Below are 20,867 nucleotides of genomic sequence, written 5' to 3'. Positions count from 1 at the left end.
TCGTCCCTTTTGAGTTTAACAGCAGGAAAGTTGTGGTGCATGTCATACCATGATGTTGGGTCAGCGAAGGTCCGGAGGAACCACTCGTGGAACACGGGCGGATGTCGAGCACACAGCACCTCTTTGTGGATTCGCAGCTTCTCCTCGAATGGAGCTGTCTTTGGTAGAATGAGTTTCCTGAGTTCTTTTCCTGACAGGTAGACACCTAAAAACAACCACGACCATAATTAAACAATCTCATAACATTCAATAAGATGACAAGTAGTTTCTTTATTATCAAAGTGTATTATTATTATTATATGTGAGGATACCTCTCTCTTTGTACAGCTTGGTGAGGATGTGTCGGAGCCCGGCCGTGTTGTTGACCCACTCGATGATGCCGCACTCCTCATTGAGGGGAATCACAGCGTAGGTACGGATGTGCAGCTCCCTCCGCCTCGACTCTGCATCTTTACGTAGGCACTACACATACACAAACCATTACACAAGCAAAAATCCTGTGATCAGTTTATTGTATCTGGTCAAATTCCTTGTTTATATGAATGTAAATAATTATGTCTGTATGTAAGAGTTATATAATGATCTTTCATTTTTTTTAACACTTAAATACATGTATGAAGTTATTTATCATTGTTTGCTTTATCATTTCTATCTTCATTAAAGCAGAAGTGAGTGATCCGGTCGTTTTCGCTAATGCTGCGTTCCAGGCAGGCTTTTGAAATCGTAAATTACAGCTTCAAGTCACAACTTACGACTTTGTAGCGTTCCAGGCAACCCACTCGTGTTTTTCCGACCTGTTTTACCGGTGAAAGTCACTATAACGGCCACTCGTAACTTCCGACCGGTGAACTCGTACCAGATCGAACTGGTACCACTTCACGGTCGGAAAAATCCGAGTTTCCTTGAACGCACCATAACAGTCCTCGTCGCTACGTCACCACATTCACGGCGTTCCTTGGCTGCACACACAGCCCTGCATGCCGTTCTCTCTCCTCATTGGATAAAAACTGTAGGATACGATAAATGTTTTCTCCTCGGCTCAGAGCAGAGCAGAGGGACTGAGAGACCCGTGTTTCAGTCCAAACACTCTATGTAAGTGATTGCTGTCGGAAGATATAACTATTTAAGACTTATATTAACACAAATATATCACTCACTTCTGCTTTAAGTTAAATAGTTATCCTATTAAAGTGTAAAGTAGTGTACTAACTAAATTGATAATTCTGTGTACATTATTTCATTTAGAATAAAACATCTATGTCACTCTCACTCACCTTGTTGATGAGGCAGTTGAACTCCATGAGTCTGCAGTCCTTCCTGAGGTCGTCTTTAGGTTTACACATCATGGTGTAGCTCCGCCCGTCTGAACCCTTCAGACTGATCTTCTTAGGTTTCTGCAGCGAGGCCAAGATCTCCACCTACGAGACACACACACACATAACACACGTTAGCATGTTAGCATGAGACGACTTTATTAAAACATACTCATGACAACAGTCAACGCTCCCTCTCTCTTACAGTGTCTTCAAACCCGTTGAGGTAGGCCCAGTGTCCGGGGAAGGCGTCGTGCTGTGTGTTGGTCCCGCCCGTCGACGGCAGCGTGGGGATGAGCACCGACTGCAGCGGGATCAGGATCTGGCTGAAGGTCGGCTCCTCCACCAGACGCTTCAGCTGCTTGAAGTGAACGCTCATGCTGAGGGTGGTGCTGTTCCCGTCCACCTGAAGGACACGACCGCAAACATCAATCTCTGGTGACACCTGTTCTTTATTTGATCTACTCCCTTTGTCGTCTGGCTGTAGAATAGTTTTTGGACCATATTCACTTATTTGATATTGATTGATACACAGTAATCCTCATTGACCACCAGAGTTTGGATGGGAAATTTTAATTTTAATTTCATGCAATTCATGCAAATCGTGCAGCTACAATGTCTTTTCATATTTACATTTTTCTTTTAAAATGTTCATTAATATGTTTTGTCCCCTTTCTAAATAAATAAACTTGTAATTTATTTTGTGTATTTGTGTGTGTGTGTGTGTGTGTGTGTGTGTACCGGCTTGTTGCAGAGCTCCAGCAGCTTGTCAGTCAGTCTGGTGGCATCGCCGATGAATTTCTCCAGAGATTGTTTGAGACTGATGGCCTTTTTAAGAATCTGATTACAGCGGTTCATTCGCATGGGGAAGGTAGACTGAAAAAACAAAAAAATAAAATAATAACGCACATTTCAAATGTCAGCAAATAAATTTATGCAGGGCACTGATGCTATATGCAGCCTTTCAATAATCAAGTGCAACACATCAGTTAAATGACATTTTAAAGTAAGGGAAGTTATTGAAATATATACAATTGTCATTGTTTTACTATTGTTTTACTATTGTACTTTTAATTGTTTTATTGTAAGGCGACCTTGAGAGTCCTGAAAGGTACCTATAAATAAAATGCATTATTATTATTATTATTATTATTATAATTATTATAATCAACTTCAGAGATAAGGATTATTATCAATGGAGACAACCCCACGCACCTTAGAGACAGCAGTCATCAGCCACATGGCCTGCTGGGGGTAGGCCAGGAAGACTTTGGCCACGATGGTCATGAGGACGTTGAAGACGTCGTCGCTGGAGTGACAAACTCTGGAGATGAGCTGGGAGAAGGCGGTGAGGAACTGGTACGGCGCCAGGCTGGAGCAGTTCTCGCTCACCGCCGCGTTGATTTTACTCAGCTCCTGTCTCATCTGTCGGTCGGCTCGCCCAGCTGATGTCGGAGGAACACGCAGGAAGAGTTTCATTATTATTATTATCATTATTAATAACTGCAGACGAAAAGTTAAAGGTAAAATAGAGTATATCAGTGCCGACCTTTCTCACATTCACACACTTTGGCTCCAAAGTCGAGCCAGAGCGACAGCATCCGGGGCATGGCCTGGTAGATGTACTGGTTTCCATACTGCAGCGCTCTGGGAGGGAAACAAAGCAAATGTAATGTAACAACTGATGACCTGATAAACTGACGAGTCCAAGGTGGAGTAGAGTCAAAGCAACAACCGCTCAGAGTTGATCGCAATAAATAAATACACAATAAAATCTGCTCTTACTTTCCAAAGTACATGACGATGTAACGAATGAGGTTCCCCTGCTTCTCCAGCTTGTTATCCGTCACCATCGGCATCACTTTGTCGTAGTATTTGGCCAAGTAGAAGTTTCCATCCTCCCACTCAGGCAGCAGGTTTGTCACATCCTAAAGAAAACACACACAAAACACACTCTTTCATTATTTTGAACAAGAACATGAACAGCCTTTTTATCTTCGTCCATGTGTGTCGTTCTTTCCTCACCTTGTACACTTTCATGATGGCGTTGGACTCGAAGTTGGCCGTCTCCTCCATGAAGCGTCCCACCAGCAGCATGGCCTTGCCTTTGGTCTGCAGGCTGCGGGGGTCTGTGAGGGGTTGATCTTCAGGGAAACACTGGGCCACCCCCTTCTGCAGGACGATCAGGGCCTCGTGTACGTCGCCCTGAGGAAAAAATCCAGTGTGTTGGTGTTGCCTGGTGCACGTCTGATTTAATTTAGATACAGATCACAGCACGGTCAGTGTTGCAGCTGTCTGTCAAACCTTCAGCCACTGAGGAACTTAAAGGAATAGTTCACCAAAAAATGAAATTCAGTCATTGTTGACTCACCCTCATGCTGATGAATACTCCGGAGTAGTTTTTTATTATTAAGTGCATCTGGAGACCCGGGAGGCCGGTTCGTAGTCCAACGAAATCCTTATATGAGAGTCAATAGCACCCAACACAAAAAGGTCCATAAAACTACACAAAAACCTTGTAATCTTCCTCCACACTGCTCGTCCGCTGTAATCCAAGTGTCCTGAAGGGATGTAGTCCAGAGTTTCCGCGTGTGAATGTCAGAGTGCAATACAGTGAATGTCCTGAATGACGTCGTTTTGCATAAACTCTGGACTATATCCCTTCAGGACACTTGGATTGCAGCGGACGAGCAGTATGGAGGAATATTACAAGGTTTTTGTGTAGTTTTAAGGACTTTTTGTGTCAGGCGCTCTTGGCGGTCATATAAGGATTTTGTTGGACTACGAACCGGCCTCCCAGGTCTCCAGATGCACTTTGAGGAATAAAAAACTACTCTGGAGTATTCATCAGCATGAGGGTGAGTCAATAATGACTGAATTTCATTTTTTGGTGAACTATTCCTTTAACGCTTATCTTTCGTGATGCCTCCAAAAGGTCAAAGTGTCCATGATCAGTTTAATGTGTTTATTGTAACAAAAATAAAAAAAAATAAAAAAGACCAACAAGCAGTTATAGCAAAAACAAAAAATAAATACTAGGTGAGTCTCAGTAAATAATAATGATGATAATAAAACGGTGAGGTGTCAACTTAAAATATTAGAGCTACTTCTTCCTTTGTGTTCAAACTCTGGCTACCACACATAATAAGTAAAAGAAAATAACCAAATCAAATATGTCAAACTTTTTACTTTGGGTCACACACTTGGCGTGAACATCCTGAATCTTATGGAAGAAAATCTGCTCCCTACTCTGCTTTAATTGACTTTACACTGTACACTTTGATAATACCTTGGACCAAAGCCACTTGGCCTTCTCCGTAACCAGCTCGGCCAGATGTGTGTTCTCTGCGTTCAGCAGGGCGTTGAAAGCCGTCTGGTGGTGTCCCGCCTTTCTGGCCACTCGAGCACTTTGCAGCCAGCACTCCCCCACCAGCTCCTGACACACAGACCTGCAGAGCAAACACACGGACTGGACTGGTCAAGTGGACTTGGACTGGACTTGGTTTATTGGCACTGATTTTATTCTAATCTGCAGGTTTTGACAGCTTTTATTCATTAGTAAACAAGAACGAGGGGGATGATTGTTGTTTTCTCTGTGACTAACCGTGCACATGCTTGTTGAAAAACAGGAAAAAACAGGTTATACATATATAATATTTTATATACCAGTTTTTATCATCAAATCAGAGTAAAATAAAATCAAAAGGAAAAAGAGAGAGAAAAAAACTCTGCTCCATCGCAGTGCTCTCTAATAGTGAAAACAAATGAAAGATAGATTATATTAAATATATATAATAAAGTAGCAATAACAGTTGCAATAATAGGTTTGTCTACCTCTATATGCACATTCACCTTGACATAAATACTCCTCCCCTCCATACAAGACTACATATATATATATATTTCCTCCAATCGGTACCTTTACAATGGAATAATAGTAACAACAAAAACAACAAGATTAATACTAACAATAATAATAATAATACATGAAATAAAGTAAAAATGAAATGAAACAAAAATAACTTGCACAGAAAATTATTTAAAGATAAGAAGAAAAAAAACATGGAGGCAGATGAAGCAGGTGATGTGACGATGTGTGTCTGCTGTTATCGTCCTTACTGTGTTCCCAGGCTGAGCAGGGCGCGACGGAGAGCCAGGACCGGCTCCTTGGCCCTGAAGGAATTCTGGGTCATCTCCAGTCGATCCGACCAATGGGGAGGCAGCTGGCTGAGACTGCGGGCGGAGCGCTCCCTCTGTTTCTGCAGGTCAGTGAAGGTGTGTTCCAGCTCGCTGAGCATGTGGAGCCTGAACACACGAGACGAGACACAGAATTAACTCCACCAGAAAGACAAAAGGAGGAACGTATGATAGTATTGAAACTAGAGATACACACAGACCTGACGATGTACTCGTATCCTCTCTGGTAGGTCCCACACTCGTAGCTGGCCGCAGACAGAGGAACCACCTGCTCCTTCCTCACAAGCTTCAGCTTCTCATAGAAACTCTCAGTATCCTGCTTCTTAGCCGACAGCAGCAACTGGCCGAGGCGCACGCCCCAGGAGCTGGACTGACGGTCTGGAGACACGACGACAATGGTTGTGCATTTACAACAATAGTAAAAAAAAAAAAATGCTCATCACAACCTCAAAGAACTTTAAAAATGACATCTTCATGCAAAAATGGCATGCTTATTTGGTCAATTTGTGTAATTGTTCAGTGTTTTGTATATCTCTTTTGTTTTACCTTTTCAGTCTCTACTAAAATTTATTTATAAATAAAGAGTTAAAAAAAAGACATCTTTATCTTTTACTCACCTGAACTCAAGTAATCCTCCAGTAGGTCCCACTGTCCAAGTTTCCAGGCTGCCTCCACTCTGTATGTGTTCAGCTCCGACTTCCACTGGTGCCTTAATATTCAGTTCAGTTGAATTTTAGTTAGTTACATGAATTATTTTAATGAATAAGCAAAAATATGGGTAACACTTTATAATAACTACACACTATTAAGCATTAATACATACAGAATTCTTCATTTATAACACATAAATACTCATTAGTATGTAGTTTATAAACACAGTTAGTGTTTATCAATGATGAGTAAAACATTTTTAACTGTGTTTATAAACTACATACTAATGAGTATTTATGTGTTATAAATGATGAATTCAGTATTTAAAGCTTAACTAATGCTTAATAGTGTGTACGTATTATAAAGTGTTACCAAATATGTGTTGAAGGACCTTGATAATTATATTAAACTATATTTAATCACATCTAAACCATCAGAGGAAGTCTATGTGTCTGTGTGTATCTCACTTGTTGGCCAGTACTCCGTTAACCTGGGTGATAACTGTGGACAGCTGTCCCAGGCCGAGCATAGAGGTCATGACCCCATGATAGTGACCGATCTAGAAAAAGAAAAAAAAAAACTTGTGAAAATTATGAAATAGGGGAAAAATTAAGACAGATAGGCAAAGCAAGGCAAGGCAACTTTATTTATATAGCGAATTTCATACGAAGGCAACTCAATGTGCCTTACATAAAGACAAAACGTTTAAAAAGAACTGCATAAAAATAAACAATAATAAAAAAAAAGAATTGTAAAAATTAAACAGAGTTAAAAAGCAAGACCAAAGAAGAATAAAAAAGTAGAAGAAAAGAAAACTGATAAAGTTTAAAATTCTTAAAAAGAGCTCAGCCATAAGCCAATGAAAAGAGAAATATTTTTAACCTGGATTTAAATATAAACATTGTGTATATACAGTATGTGTGTGTGTTTATGTGTGTGTGTGTGTGTGTACCTGGTCTGACTCGAGCTGTATCGCCCGGTCGTAGCAGGCGGTGGCGTCGCGGAGCAACCCGATGCTCTCATGCTCCAGTATCTGTTCCCGTAGCGACGGCCCCTCCCTCCTCAGGGCGTTCACCCCCCTCACTCCGTCAGGCTCATGCATGGCAGCGTACAGCGTCTGCAGCATTCAACATTACAACATTACAACATGAGCCAAACCTAGTTCACTATCAAAACTGTGATCAGCCAAGATTTATCATCCGACCTGCAGGAAGGTGAGATGATCCTGGATGTTCTCCTTGTTTTCTAGGATGTGAGCTTCAAAGTGCATGAGGGCACGAGTGTAGGCTTTGGACCGTAGAGAGGCCTTGGCCAGGGCGTCCTGTGGGATGCCCTTCAGGAAGGCCACGACCCGCTGGTAATCCCCACTCTCTGGAAAAACACAGTTTGGTTTTGCTTTAAAGGGATAGTTCACCCAAAATTCAAATTTCACTCATTTTCTACTCACCCTCATGTCGACTAAGGGCTGGGAGAAGTTTCAGAGTCCTCCGTGCAGCACGGCATGTCCATATGACGGGGCTCACTTTTCTTCGTCCAAAAAGACACACCAAAAAACATCCAAATACCTCCATACTGCTCGTCTGTAATGTCCCTCTTGTATTGAAGCCCCGACATGAGAAATTGTTCAGAAAAAATTAAATAAGTCTATATTTTAAGCTTGTTTGTAGCGGAAGCTCCCAGTGTCTCAGTTCACTGCTCTGCATGCAGAGCAGTAATTCTTTTCGGAACAATTTCTCATGTTGGGGCTTCAATAAAGGAGGGACATTACAGACGAGCACTATGGAGGTATTTGGATGTTTTTTGGTGTGTCTTTTTGGATAAAGAAAAGTGAGCTCCGTTCGCTACCGTCATATGGACATGCAGTGGTGCGCCGAGCCCCGCTGTAACTCAGAGAAGCCACGGAGGACTCTGAAACTTCTCCAAGACCTTAGTCGACATGAGGGTGAGTAGAAAATGAGTGAAATTTGAATTTTGGGTGAATTATCCCTTTAAAGCGTCGTCTAACGATGGAGGTCACAGTGAAGGAGGAGAAAGAGACTGGAGGTCAGAGATCAGAGGGCCGAGCAGGCGAGTTTGTCTCTCACCGTTGTGTTTGTTTGGTTTGGAGTAGAGGATGTGGCGGCTCCACTGCGTGAGGTGAGACAACATGCTGAACACGGTCTGAATGCTGAGCTGTGATAGGCTGGAGGCCGTCTCCTGGACACGCACGACCCCTCGTCCGTCACCCTCCGTCAGCACGGCCAGCATCTCCTCTGTTACCTGGAGGGAGGTGAGTGTCATTACTGCGGCTTCTTAGATTAAATTAGATTAGAGAGAACTTCATTAATCCAGCCAGGTTGCTCCAAAAGGAAATAAATAAAATACAAAGAGGAAATATATGATAAAATATATCCTACAATGTCTATATAAATAAAAATATACAATACTAGTGCAAAAGGAACAGCCGAAACATAATTTAAATACAGTACTACATAATTTAAATACAATACAATTAGAGCTGCAACGATTAATCGATGAATTGAACAATAATCGATTATAAAATGAATCGTCAACTATTTTGACAATTGAATAATCGGTTTGAGTGGTTTTTTAAGAAAAAAGTCCAAATCCTCTGATTCCAGCTTCTTAAATGTGAATATTTCTGGTTTCTTTGTGCTTTTATGACAATAAACTGAGTACCTCTTTGGTTTGTGGACAAAACAAAACATTTGAGGACGTCATCTTGTGCTTTGAGAAACACTGATTGATATTTTTCCAAAATTTTTTGACATTTTATTGACCAAACAACTAATCGATTAATCGTTTAAATAATCAACAGATTAATCTATAATGAAAATAATCGTTAGTTGCAGCCCTAAATACAATATTAGTAGGAAAGGAATGGCTTAAACATAATTGAAAAAACAAGGTATATTGTTGTATTTTGCACAATTGTTAGTGTTTATATTCAGCTCCTATGAATGGAGAGGAATTATAGAGATTTTGAGAATTATAGAGGGTTCTTCTTCTTTTTATTATTATTATTATCATTATTGTGTGTGTGAGTGAGTGTGTGTTGGAGCGCTGACGTGTCCTCACCTCCTGCTGCTCTGCCGGTGTGCAGCCCAACAACATGTAGAGCAGAATATGAGGCAGCAGGTAGATCGTGACCTTGTAGTCGTGTTTGATGATGAAGCTGCAGCAGGTGAACACCTTACTGGCCAGCTCATGTCTCACCTGGAAGAAACACAGACAGACACCGTCTTCTAAAAGCTCTGTCTTTAAAGTCTGATTAAAGGGATAGTTCACCCAAAATTCAAATTGCACTCATTATCTACTCACCCTCATGTCGACTAAGGGCTGGGAGAAGTTTCCGTGGCTTCTCTGAGTTACAGGCGGTCTCGGCGTAGCAGTGCATGTCCATATAACGGTTGCAAATGGAAACCAACTGTCTTCGTAACAAAAAGACACACCGAAAAACATCCAAATACCTCCATGCTGCTCGTATGTAATGTCCGTCTTGTATTGAAGCCCCGAAATGCGAAATAAGTCTATATTTCAAGCTTGTTTGTAGCGGAAGCTCCTCTTCCTGGTCTGTCCAAATCTCGCACGATTTGCGCCGGCGGCATACGAGCAGCATGGAGCAGCATGGAGGTATTTGGATGTTTTTTGGTGTGTCTTTTTGTTACGAAGACAGTTGGTATCCATTTGCAACCGTTATATGGACATGCACTGCTACGCCGAGACCCCCTGTAACTCAGAGAAGCCACGGAGGACTCTGAAACTTCTCCCAGCCCTTAGTCGACATGAGGGTGAGTAGATAATGAGTGCAATTTGAATTTTGGGTGAACTATCCCTTTAATGTCACAGTGGAGATGGAGGTCAAAGAGAGCTCCGCTAACCTTACTGATGAGGTAACCGGCCCAGGTGGCCGACCAATCAGAGAACCTGCTGCCTCTGTTGCTCAAGTACACCGGTTTCTTTAGTTTGGACCAGTTCACCTCCTTCTGGCTGCTCTTATATCTGCAAAGTAAGAGGAGAGGAGACAGGAGAGGAGCGAATAAAGGAGGAGGAAGTCATAAGGAATGAATTCATGTGGTATAGAGAGTTAAAGAAGGAGAGGAAAAGGATGAAGAAGAAAAATCTGTGTGTGAGCTTGTGTACCTGCTGTTGAGGTGAGGCTCCAGTATTTCTTGGATCTGCTCTGGGAATCTCCTCCACAGACGCCGACCTGGAGAGTCGGTCCGTCCCTCACGACACTCAAAGATGGACAGCAGCTCCTGAAGTGGCCGTGAAACCATCATCATGAACACCAGATAACAAGATAAAAAGACCCAAATGAACACAAATGAAAGATAACAGTCTGTGTGTCTGTGTGTGTGTACCTGAATAGCATAAGCAGCCGAGTCCTGCGCTCTCACGTTATCGGCGTAAGCCAGGAAGGTTCTGGTGAGTTCTGTCAGGAGGTCGTGGCCAAAGTTGGGATCATCAACCCCACTCTGTGATAAAGGACAATTAACATTTAGCTTTGGTTTTTAGACTGAGACTATTTATTATCCATTAAACCTACCGTACATAAAATAGAAATCTGTCTTTGGCAATGGCGAGAAACACACAACATAGATGACATTATACAGACTAATATATACATTATACAGAGTAAAACATCTTTTTACATCTATTTCATATACAGAAAAAGGAAACCAATTTCTGTTTGTAAATTTAGGGCACATCAGTGTGTGTATGAGCTGACAGCCAGTTGGACCCCATTCACCAAACTGCTCTAATTTATTGATGAGGCTTACTTTTTAATCGCATGAAATGATCTTAATTTGCTTTTATTTTGAAATGCATGTCATGAAGTTGTTGCATTTTTCTGAAATATTTCTATTTATGTAAAATAGCTGTCTAACAAAATATGTTAATTGCATGAGCTGCATGAGTTTATTTCAATCCTCAAAGTAAATCCATCCAAAAATGTACTAAATTCCATCAAAATTATTATTTTTATTTTGTTCATTTGTTTATTTAGACGGGACAATGCTTATTAATGAACACTGCATACAGTACATGAGATATGCAGTGTAAATATCATGAGAGCATATTGTGCTGTTAGATAAACACACTGTCGGGTGTAGCTCAGCTTACCACAAACGTGTTGCGGTCACCGTGGGTGTGTGTGTGCGACAGGTCCAGACGCCCGGGGTCCACGGCCCCCAGCTCCCCCAGACACTCCCCACAGAGCAGCCGGGCCTCGGGGGCCGAGTCCTGGCAGCCCTTCAGCAGCACCGACACCAGGCTGGACACGACCGGCTCCACCGCCTCGCTGGCACACACCTGCCGCAGCATCCACTCCTGCAGTCACACACACACACACACACGGAAAGATGTTTAACTGTCAAGACATTAAAGGAATAGTTCACCCAAAATTGAAATTTCACTCATTATCTACTCACCCTCATGTCGACTAAGAGCTGGGAGAATTTTCAGAGTCCTCCGTGCCTTCTCTGAGTTACGGGGGGGGGGGGGGGGGGGGGGGGGGTCCACGCAGCAGTATTTGTCCATATAATGGTTGTGAATGGATACCAACTTTTCTTCGTCCAACACACGAAAAAACATCCAAATACCTCCATACTGCTCGTCTGTAATGTCCCTCTTGTATTGAAGCCCCGACATGAGAAATTGTTCCGCCGGTCAGTGCAAATCACGCGAGATTTGCACGGACACAGGAAGAGCAGTGAACTGAGACACTGGGAGCTTCCGCTACAAACAAGCTTAAAACATACTTATTTAATTTTTTTCGGAACAATTTCTCATGTCGGGGCTTCAATACAAGAGGGACATTACAGACGAGCAGTATGGAGGTATTTGGATGTTTTTTCGTGTGTCTTTTTGGACCAAGAAAGTGCTATCCATTCACAACCATTGGACAAATGCTGCTGCGCGAACCCCCTCGTAACTCAGAGAAGGCATGGAGGACTCTGAAAATTCTCACAGCAAATTTGAATTTTGGGTGAACTATCCCTTTAAAGATTCACAGGACGGTGGCCAGGTAGAAGAGCTGTTAGTGTGTCTGTGTGTGTGTGTGCACCTGCTTGCTGTGCATCATGTCCCTGAGGCTGGTGAGCGCATGAATCCTGACGTCGACGTTCTCATGCTGCACGGCTCTCATCGAGAGCTGCAGGGCTGCGGCCAGGTCGCTCCTGCTGGCCGTCAGCTGGGGGGGGGGGGGGGGTCAGACACCACACATCATTTTATATTTGTTGTATGTTTTCAACTTCACATAACAACGTTTGCTGTCACCTACTGCTGGATGGCAGGAGAGGGCCATCCATTTATTCATGCACTTTATCTATTTAAACTTGCACTTTAAAACTTTAAAAACTGGCACTTTATAGAACTCATGCCGACATTACTGCACTTTATGTATACGTATGAATGTTTATATGATGTGAATCACTGTTTAACTCTTGATGTATTTTTTATTTATTCTTAAAGGGATAGTTCACCCTAGAATGATATTTCATTATCTACTCACCCTCATGTTGACTAAGGGCTGGAAGAATTTCCAGAGTCCACCGTCCCTTCTCTGAGTTACAGGGGGTCTTGGCGTAGCAGTGCATTTCAATGCAACGGTTGCAAAGGGACACCAGAGCTCTTCGTAAAAAAACACACACAAAAAAACATCCAAATACCTCCATGATGCTTCGCACTGAGACCGACTCGAGTCTCAGTCGGTCTCAGTATCAGTGCGAACCTTGCGCATGCGCGCTGGCAGCGGAAGACCGGACAACAGACACTAGGAGCTAATGCTACAAACATGCTTGGAATGTGGACTTATTTAATTTTTTATCGGGACAATTACGCAATTTGGGGCTTCAGCACAAGACGGACATTACATACGAGCATCATGGAGGTATTTGGATGTTTTTTTGTGTGTGTTTTTTTACGAAGAGCTCTGGTGTCCCTTTGCAACCGTTGCATTGAAATGCACTGCGACGCCAAGACCCCCTGTAACTCAGAGAAGGGACGGTGGACTCTGAAAATTCTTCCAGCCCTTAGTCAACATGAGGGTGAGTAGATAATGAGCGAAATATCATTCTAGGGTGAACTATCCCTTTAACTCTATCTCTTATTCCTCTGTCTGTTTGTTTATTACCTGCCAAGGGACTGCGGATGTAGATTAGCAGGCTTGCTAACTCCGACACATTTATACTCATACTGATGTTCATTCATGTGTATTGTCCCTTTCAAATAAATAAATAAATAAAATAAATAAGATCATTGCAGTCTTTTTTGTAATCGAACTGACCTTCTTGTAATCCTGCAGGACGGTGTGGATGTCCTTTAACTCAGGGTGATCTGGCAGAAAGTAAATCTCATGGAGGTAGTCCTTCACCTCCTCCCTGTGAAAAAACGGCCGCATTAAATCTCTGCTGTCAGGTAAAAGCACAACTTCTCCTACAGCGGTGAAGAAATGAGGCTAAAAACATCTGCACTTTTTGGTTTTTGTACAGTTTTGGGATGCACAACAAACAATGTGCAGGTGTTTTCTACCCTGATGAAATAGTGACTGAACATGTTTGTGTGTTACCTTTTGTCCAGTATGAGGAAGCGGATGATAGCGGCCGTTTCTTTGGGCTGCTGAGGGATCAGGGGGAGGAGAGCGACGATAACATGACTCAGCAGAGGACCCAGATGTGCAGGCTCCACACTCCTCACAAAACAATCCCACGTCCTGTTCACATAGGGGATAGGTGAACTAATTATATGATTCTTAATTTTTGGTCAAAAAAAAAAAAAAAAAAAAGATTTTCGGTTAAATTTTTTTCTAAATCGCCAGTGTGGTTTTTGGTCATTTTCTCCAAAACCACCGGCCCAATTTCAACCAAACCTTCTGCGTTGGACTCCCCTCGGACCCCCAGATGATATATCCAAGTTTGGAGAAATTTGAAGAAATTTAAATTTTTTGTCGATTTTTTTTTTTTTCCGACAATTTTTCGGTTAAAAGATTTTCAAAATCGCCTGTGTGGTTTTTGGTCATTTTCTCCAAAACCACCGGCCCAATTTCAACCAAACCTTCTGTGTTGGACTCCCCTCAGACCCCCACATGATATATCCGAGAAATATGAAGAAATTTTAAAGATCTGGGAAGAGACGGCTTTAAAACAATTTAAATAATTTGTATGTTAAAAACAGAACTGTGTGTGTGTGTGTGTGTGTGTGTGTGTGTGTACTGACTGGCAGCAGAGCAGAGGGAAGTCCTCTCTGTATCGGAGGCCGGTGCGGAGCGTCGTCATCATCTTTACTCTGACGGAGCTGATGTGTTTGGAGCCCATCAGCTGCATCAGAGCCATCACACTGGTCAACGCCTGCACAGATGTTAAGAGAGGACGGGTGAGGAGGAACGTTTCTGAACCGTACCAGTCGAGCAAGGTTGAAGCGGAGAAAAAAAATCTTCCCACTCAGACACAAAACATCTGGCTCTCGTTCTCTAAAAACACACCAGCTTCTTGCGGTCCTTCTCTCCGGCACTGGAGCTGAGCAGCTGCATGTTGAAGAAGGCCAGGATTCCCAGCAGCTTCGGCTGAAGGTAGTCGGCCTGACACACAAAAACAAGACAATGAGGAAAGACACAAATATATGTTTAAAAAAAATGTTGGTCTGTTCACAATTAACTTTACAAAACAACTACTCCCACTTGTTTACATGTGTCATCCATTTCTTTTGTCGCCTTTAAAACAGCCAGTGCATCTTCAGATTGGTCCATTTTTGTTTTAATTGCCAAACGTTTACAATAATATAATGAAAATAAATTTTATAGGAGTGACATGTCACCACATCCTCTACATAAAAAAAAAATACATACAGCTGTGTCACACAATATTTGACACTTACCATGCGTTCTGGTGTGGTGATGTCCCGGGGGCCCTGGTACGGATCATCATTGGATGCAAAGGAGGCCAGGATTGCCAGACCATTGAACACCTGTATTACGTAGATAATGTGCAATGACGCAATTATAAATCGAAGAAAGTCATATTTTGATCAGCATTATATTTCAAATTAATTATTTCAAAAGTAAACCGTGTAATAAGCGGGATAATGTATAGTTGGTTGGTTGTTATGGAGAAATAAACCCCTTCTGTTGGGGTTTATTTCTCCATAACAACCATTGCATTATGTCAATGAGTGTCCTCACAAAGACAGCCATACAAAAGTGTGTGTGTGTGTACCTGCTGGTAGTGCTCTCCCAGGCGCAGCAGCAGCTCGTTGTGCAGACCCTGGAAGTCTTGTCTTAGCAGCGAGCCCAGTTCAATCTCAGTCTCGCTCTGGGGGAACATTAGGTGAACAAATATAAATCAGTCTACTAAGCTAATTATTTACCATGGAGACACACAACACAGCTTTATTTATTTGCCTCTGTCAGATAAAAGCACTACAACACCGCTGGGGCTCCAAACCACCAAAGTGTTACAGTGTTTGATTAACACTCCTGGACTTTTGTGGTGGATTATGATAAAGCAGAGTTTGGTACCGTTGGTTTAATATAATTAATACCTGTAGGTAGTGGAAAGCTCTCTCCAGCTCCTCCTTGGTGCATGAACACACCAGATGGCTGAAGATGTATTTAAAGTTGTTGATGAGGATCTCCCTCCTGTTTGCCTTCAGCTCATTGGCCAATGTGCGGATGAGGGCGGAGCCTGTGGAGCTGGCCTTCGCTGCCAGGTAGGGCAGCAGCACCTGGAGGGTCCTCTGCATGTACAGGCGAGAAGAAAAACGGACAGACGGTCATTCAGAGGCAAAAAGGGAGGGGAGAGAATGAATAGCTAAATGCACACGACTGTGCAGCGCATACGGTGAGGAAGCGGTGCAGGTCTGGGAAGTCAAAGGCGTGTGCGATCTGAGCCAGGATGTCCAGGGCCAGCTCTCTCTGATTGGCCGACTCGCTGCCCTGGTCGGGCGTGCTCCGCAGGGCCGATGCGTGGCGTGAATGCAGCGACTCCACCAGGAACTTCAAACAGAAGGAGAAACATTACTTTTTCTTTTCTTCTTTTTTTCACAAACAGCTTATTCTGCCTTTATACTTTATACCTGGCAGATCGGGTTCTTGTGCTGACTGAAGAGGGTTTGTAGTTTGAGGCCTTTGGCCGCGGCCAGAGCTCTGATCTGAGTGTAGGCGGCTACAGACACAGAGGACGACTTGGACAGGAGACAGTGGAGCAGCCGCAGCAGAGAGAACGACACCAAACTACCCTGAGAAGCTCTGACGCAGGAGGAGAGGGACAGAAAATATAAATGAATAAACAGGTTTGACCAACACAGTTGTTGTACACTACAGGCCTCGATGCCCAACTCCGATTTGTTGCCTATTTATAAAACGGAAAGGTGAAATCCGGCGATCTGATTGGCTGTTAACCGTGGTATATTGAGCATATACCACGGCTACTATTCTAAAACCTTATCACAGCGCAGGCTATCACTCCGCCTCAGGCACGTATGACTGGTATGAATGGAAGTTGTTGTCATGTATCCATGACAACGGACTGTTGCAGTCCGTAGCCAAAGACAGTTGATGTTTTTTCGATGTTAAAAAACGGACTAAAGTAGTTGACTTCACATGTTTAAGGTGAACTTTCACCTCCGGGGAGGGTTAACAATGGTAGAGTGGATTGAGCAGTGACTTTCACCTGAAAAAAAGCGGAGGAAAAGACGAGCTGCAGAGCTAACTTGGAGCTAACGTCTGGAGAGGTGGGACTATTTTTTCACAGTGAGGCTATTTTATTCGATAATATGTATTTCTGGTTGAATAAAACTACATGAAATTGATTGCGTATCCCTCTTTTATATTGCCTTTATTCGTAACCGTTTTATTCGCGTCGGGCCGAACAACGCCCCTTAGCCGTGGTATAATGAGCATATACCACGGCCTGTCGTGATATATTGCTTAAATATTTACACCTGCTTTGCCTGCGTGAAACAACCCGCTGAAGAGGAAATAAGCTAGTGAACTTTAGCTAGCGAGTCTGGTTCACAGAGTTTATATTTAACACATCACAAAATAAAGTTAGTGAAGTGGCTGTGTGGAGGCTAACTGGCTCATTTCAGTTTTTGCCGGTAGGAAAACGTGAAAGCATTTTCTTTTTTTACACTCTGTCTTGCCCTCGATCAGCATATAAATGAAATATATGAAAACAAGAACTAGTGAGGAAAAAAAACAGACGCGTGAACACCACGAAAATGAATTGGGCCACTTGAACCATGTAGTGTAAAGACAGCCGAAGCGACACTAATATAACTCTATACCTGCCGATCTCTCCGGTGGTCAGGATGAGAGTGTTGCGCAGGTCATCGTCTCTGTTGAGTTTTGCATTGTTGAACGCCTCCTTTAGACGAGCAACCAGGAGCTGGTATAGATACACATAATAAAGATCAAAGATATATAAACCTATAAATAATGTAACCTGCTCATCATAACATATTTACAATGTTAATGAAAATCATTTACTCACCTCGCTGAGAGAGCCCTGCTCCGAGTTTTTGTTGGTCTCTGTGAGCAGGAAACTGATCGATTGGCTGAAACGGATTCTGACCGCCGGGTCTGAATCCTCCATTAGACCAATCAGAGCGCAGAGAACCGCCCGGGAGTCGCTGTCTTCGCCAGTCAGATTCACGTGTTGGCAGAGGTGAGGCAGAGCTTCTAAGAAAGCTGAAACACATAACACAGAAAACCGAGCGACATGAAACACTGCTGCACTTAAGAGTACAGTGGAAACCGCTTATAGTGAACATGTGGGCCCAGATGAGCACTAAGCGGTTGACTATTATAACCAATTTTTTATTGTTTCACTTCATTTTTTTATGCAAAACATCATCTAAATGCCATTTGTATAGTTTTTCAATGAGAAAATGGCTTCAGCATTTACTGAATTTTATTTAATGTTTCAAATATGGTGCAGTCATTTCAAATGCTTTCCGAGAGGCACTGTGCAAGTTTAATTACTGCGCAGGCATAACTCAAATACTGTACACAATACAGCACAGTAATTTTTATTATAAATAGGCAATTGCCTTTAACGTAGGCTACTTTAAAGCAGTAGGCTACTGTATGTCCGTAGTGCAGATTGGTAACCCAGCTGCGGCTTAGTGGTGATTTATTTCTTATTTTTTACTGAACATAAACTGCACACATGTTAGCTATAGCAGCAGAAACAGACGTCCGGCAAGGAATCATGGGAGTAAGAAATAAAATAAATACACGTACAGTAGTTTTAAAATTGTTTTTGCACATGTTTTCATTCATAAAATGACCAAAAATGAACACTATAGGCAGATTTCTTGATTACTATAAGCAAATTATTTAAACAACCTTTCTGTCCTAAGCCTTTTGATCTATACAGGCGGGTTCCACTGTAGTTAAAAGTCAGTATCAGTTTAGGCTGAAATGAAAAAGCCTGAAATACCTTGTTTGACGCTGCTGGGTGATTGCTGTCTGAGCAGTGGCAGAAACGGCCTGACAACAGTTGCCCTGAGCGACGGAGAAGGATTCCCAGCATGCTCGGTTGCAAGACTGAGGTGGAGGCAGAGGATTGTGGGAGGACAGGTGGCCTCTCTGTGAGCGTCGGCGAGCACAGAGACCTCCGACTGGATGCAGCTCAGCTGGCCGACGGTCCGGGCCAGCTCCTTCTTCACCTGCTCCGAGCCGTCGTCCACCCGGGACCTGGACACACACACACAGAAACACACACACACACGGCGTAAATCAGTCCCACTGCAAAAGATAAATGTAAATATAAATACTTCTACGTTTTGCATTTACTTTTTTTTACTTTTTCTGTTTTATTTTATTATTATATTACATACATATATCATCGTATCATCGCAACACGTCGTTTCCTGTTGTTGTCTGTACCTATATGTCGACTGTTTGTATGTTTAGTCCATGTGTTGTAACATATTTGTCCCTTATGTCACCTTGTCTATCACTTAAAGCAGAAAGCGGAATGTTTGTGTTAAAAGAAAGCCTTTGATACTATAAATCATGGCATACTTCTTGGTAAACTCTCCACATTTAATTTCTCATCAGACACTACCAACTGGATTCAATCATACTTAACAAATAGGTCTCAGTTTGTTCGAATAAAGACTCATCAGTCAGATGTTGTTTCCTTGGCTGCAGGTGTTCCCCAGGGATCTATTCTGGGTCCGCTTTTATTTTCAATGTACGTGAATGATTTGCCAACTGTGTGCCCTAATTCTAACACCATAATGTATGCTGATGATACTGTCGTTTTTATGCATGGTAGCAGCACAGCCCGGGTCGCTGATCAGTTAACCGACTCAATGCAACACATAAAAAAAATGGTTAAATCAAAATTGCCTTCAGTTGAATGTCTCTAAATCAGTCTGTATGTTTTTCAGTAAAACTAAAATTCACTGTCCAGAACCTGAGGTGGTTGTAGATGGGGAGAGATTACGTGTTGTCTCAGATTTTAAATATCTTGGTGTGCTCATTGATAATAATCTCACCTTTAAAGAGCATATTAAAAAGGTCTCCAAGTGTGTTAAATTTAATTTGTCTAACTTTAGACATATCCGCAGTTGCATGTCGACCAAGGCAGCATTAATGTACATGCACTCAATGATCTTGTCCCATATAACATATTGTTTGACTACTTGGTCTCAAGCGAGCAACACTGCTCTCAAACCATTACTTTCACTATACAAAAAAACCCTTAAAGTGCTGGACAGGAAATCCAATAACTATCATCATTGTCATATTTTACTGAAATACAAGCTGTTAAATTGGGAAAACCTGATTAAATATTCACACTCTTGTCTTATGTACAAAATCATACATGGACGTGCGCCTCCAGCATTGAATCAGTTTGTAAAAATGGTATCAACATCTACTCGGAGTGCAACTAGAGGAGACTGTGTTATCGCATTTAGAAAAAGTTCTTTCAGCCAGTCTGCGTTTTCTATTAGAGCTGCTCGTGAATGGAATTCTATTCCAACTCATATTAGAAATATTTCAAATTACGCCTCCTTTAAACACTTTTTAAAAAAGTGGCTAATTAGTGGTCAAGGCTGTGAACATTAAATTTCTTGTCATGTTGTCTGTCAGTGTATTAATTGTCTAGTATTGTTGCTTTTTGTGCATGGCTTCTAATGTGTCCAATGTGTATAATGTGATTGTGTCTTGTGTACTTTTTTTTTTTTTTTTTTTCTTTTTTTCTGTTGGTGTTGCTGCTTAATGTTGCTTCTGTTTTGTCTGTAGCGGCTGCTGTCTGAGTTCAGTTTTATGTTAGTTTGTGTGTGTATGCATGGACCTCCACTGAGCTCTCTGTCTTTTGTCCACTATTCAGCTTTTTAATCATCGAATGTATTATTTGTATGTTGATAACCCAAAATTTTGTATTATTTTCTTTTAGGGTGACTTTCAACATCAGTCCAGGGACAACAGATGCAAAATAGCCTTTGGCTAATTCTGGCATGTTTACATTTGTTTAAATGTTTTTATTAATGTGCAATGTCCCTGATCCTTAAACCTTTAAATAAATAAAAAATAAAAATAAAATATAAGTCTTAAATAGTTATATCTTCCGACAGCAATCACTTATATAGAGTGTTTGGTCTGAAACACGGGTCTGTCAGTCACTCTGCTCTGAGCCGAGGAGAAAACTTTCCTTGTATCCTACAACCTTTATCCAATGAGGGGGGAGA

General features: G+C 42.1%; 1 protein-coding gene across 1 annotated transcript in view; it reads right to left on the bottom strand.

The window, feature by feature from the left end:
• The window catches only part of atr (ATR checkpoint kinase), a 30,362-nt gene that overhangs the window by 2,975 nt on the left and 6,520 nt on the right, over nt 1-20,867 (bottom strand). Inside the window, exons 10-44 of the mRNA XM_083998036.1 lie at nt 18,605-18,861; nt 17,654-17,850; nt 17,448-17,548; nt 16,236-16,407; nt 16,000-16,155; nt 15,702-15,896; nt 15,377-15,472; nt 15,039-15,128; nt 14,647-14,742; nt 14,382-14,512; nt 13,735-13,878; nt 13,453-13,546; nt 12,232-12,357; nt 11,289-11,495; nt 10,526-10,639; nt 10,305-10,420; nt 10,043-10,163; nt 9,240-9,377; nt 8,246-8,420; nt 7,366-7,532; nt 7,114-7,278; nt 6,629-6,720; nt 6,128-6,219; nt 5,711-5,888; nt 5,433-5,618; nt 4,603-4,762; nt 3,339-3,518; nt 3,099-3,241; nt 2,863-2,960; nt 2,529-2,758; nt 2,055-2,189; nt 1,519-1,719; nt 1,275-1,418; nt 312-462; nt 49-205 (exon numbers count right to left, since the gene is read on the bottom strand). Of these exons, the coding sequence (XP_083854162.1) occupies nt 49-205; nt 312-462; nt 1,275-1,418; nt 1,519-1,719; nt 2,055-2,189; nt 2,529-2,758; nt 2,863-2,960; nt 3,099-3,241; nt 3,339-3,518; nt 4,603-4,762; nt 5,433-5,618; nt 5,711-5,888; nt 6,128-6,219; nt 6,629-6,720; nt 7,114-7,278; nt 7,366-7,532; nt 8,246-8,420; nt 9,240-9,377; nt 10,043-10,163; nt 10,305-10,420; nt 10,526-10,639; nt 11,289-11,495; nt 12,232-12,357; nt 13,453-13,546; nt 13,735-13,878; nt 14,382-14,512; nt 14,647-14,742; nt 15,039-15,128; nt 15,377-15,472; nt 15,702-15,896; nt 16,000-16,155; nt 16,236-16,407; nt 17,448-17,548; nt 17,654-17,850; nt 18,605-18,861 (5,205 nt within the window). The remainder of the gene's footprint in view (nt 1-48; nt 206-311; nt 463-1,274; nt 1,419-1,518; nt 1,720-2,054; nt 2,190-2,528; nt 2,759-2,862; nt 2,961-3,098; nt 3,242-3,338; nt 3,519-4,602; nt 4,763-5,432; nt 5,619-5,710; nt 5,889-6,127; nt 6,220-6,628; nt 6,721-7,113; nt 7,279-7,365; nt 7,533-8,245; nt 8,421-9,239; nt 9,378-10,042; nt 10,164-10,304; nt 10,421-10,525; nt 10,640-11,288; nt 11,496-12,231; nt 12,358-13,452; nt 13,547-13,734; nt 13,879-14,381; nt 14,513-14,646; nt 14,743-15,038; nt 15,129-15,376; nt 15,473-15,701; nt 15,897-15,999; nt 16,156-16,235; nt 16,408-17,447; nt 17,549-17,653; nt 17,851-18,604; nt 18,862-20,867) is intronic.

Source organism: Trachurus trachurus (assembly GCF_905171665.1).
Source record: "Trachurus trachurus genome assembly, chromosome: 22".
NCBI lineage: Eukaryota > Metazoa > Chordata > Actinopteri > Carangiformes > Carangidae > Trachurus > Trachurus trachurus.
The sequence above is the reverse complement of the archived record's forward strand: the minus strand, read 5'-3'. Positions and strand labels throughout refer to the sequence as shown.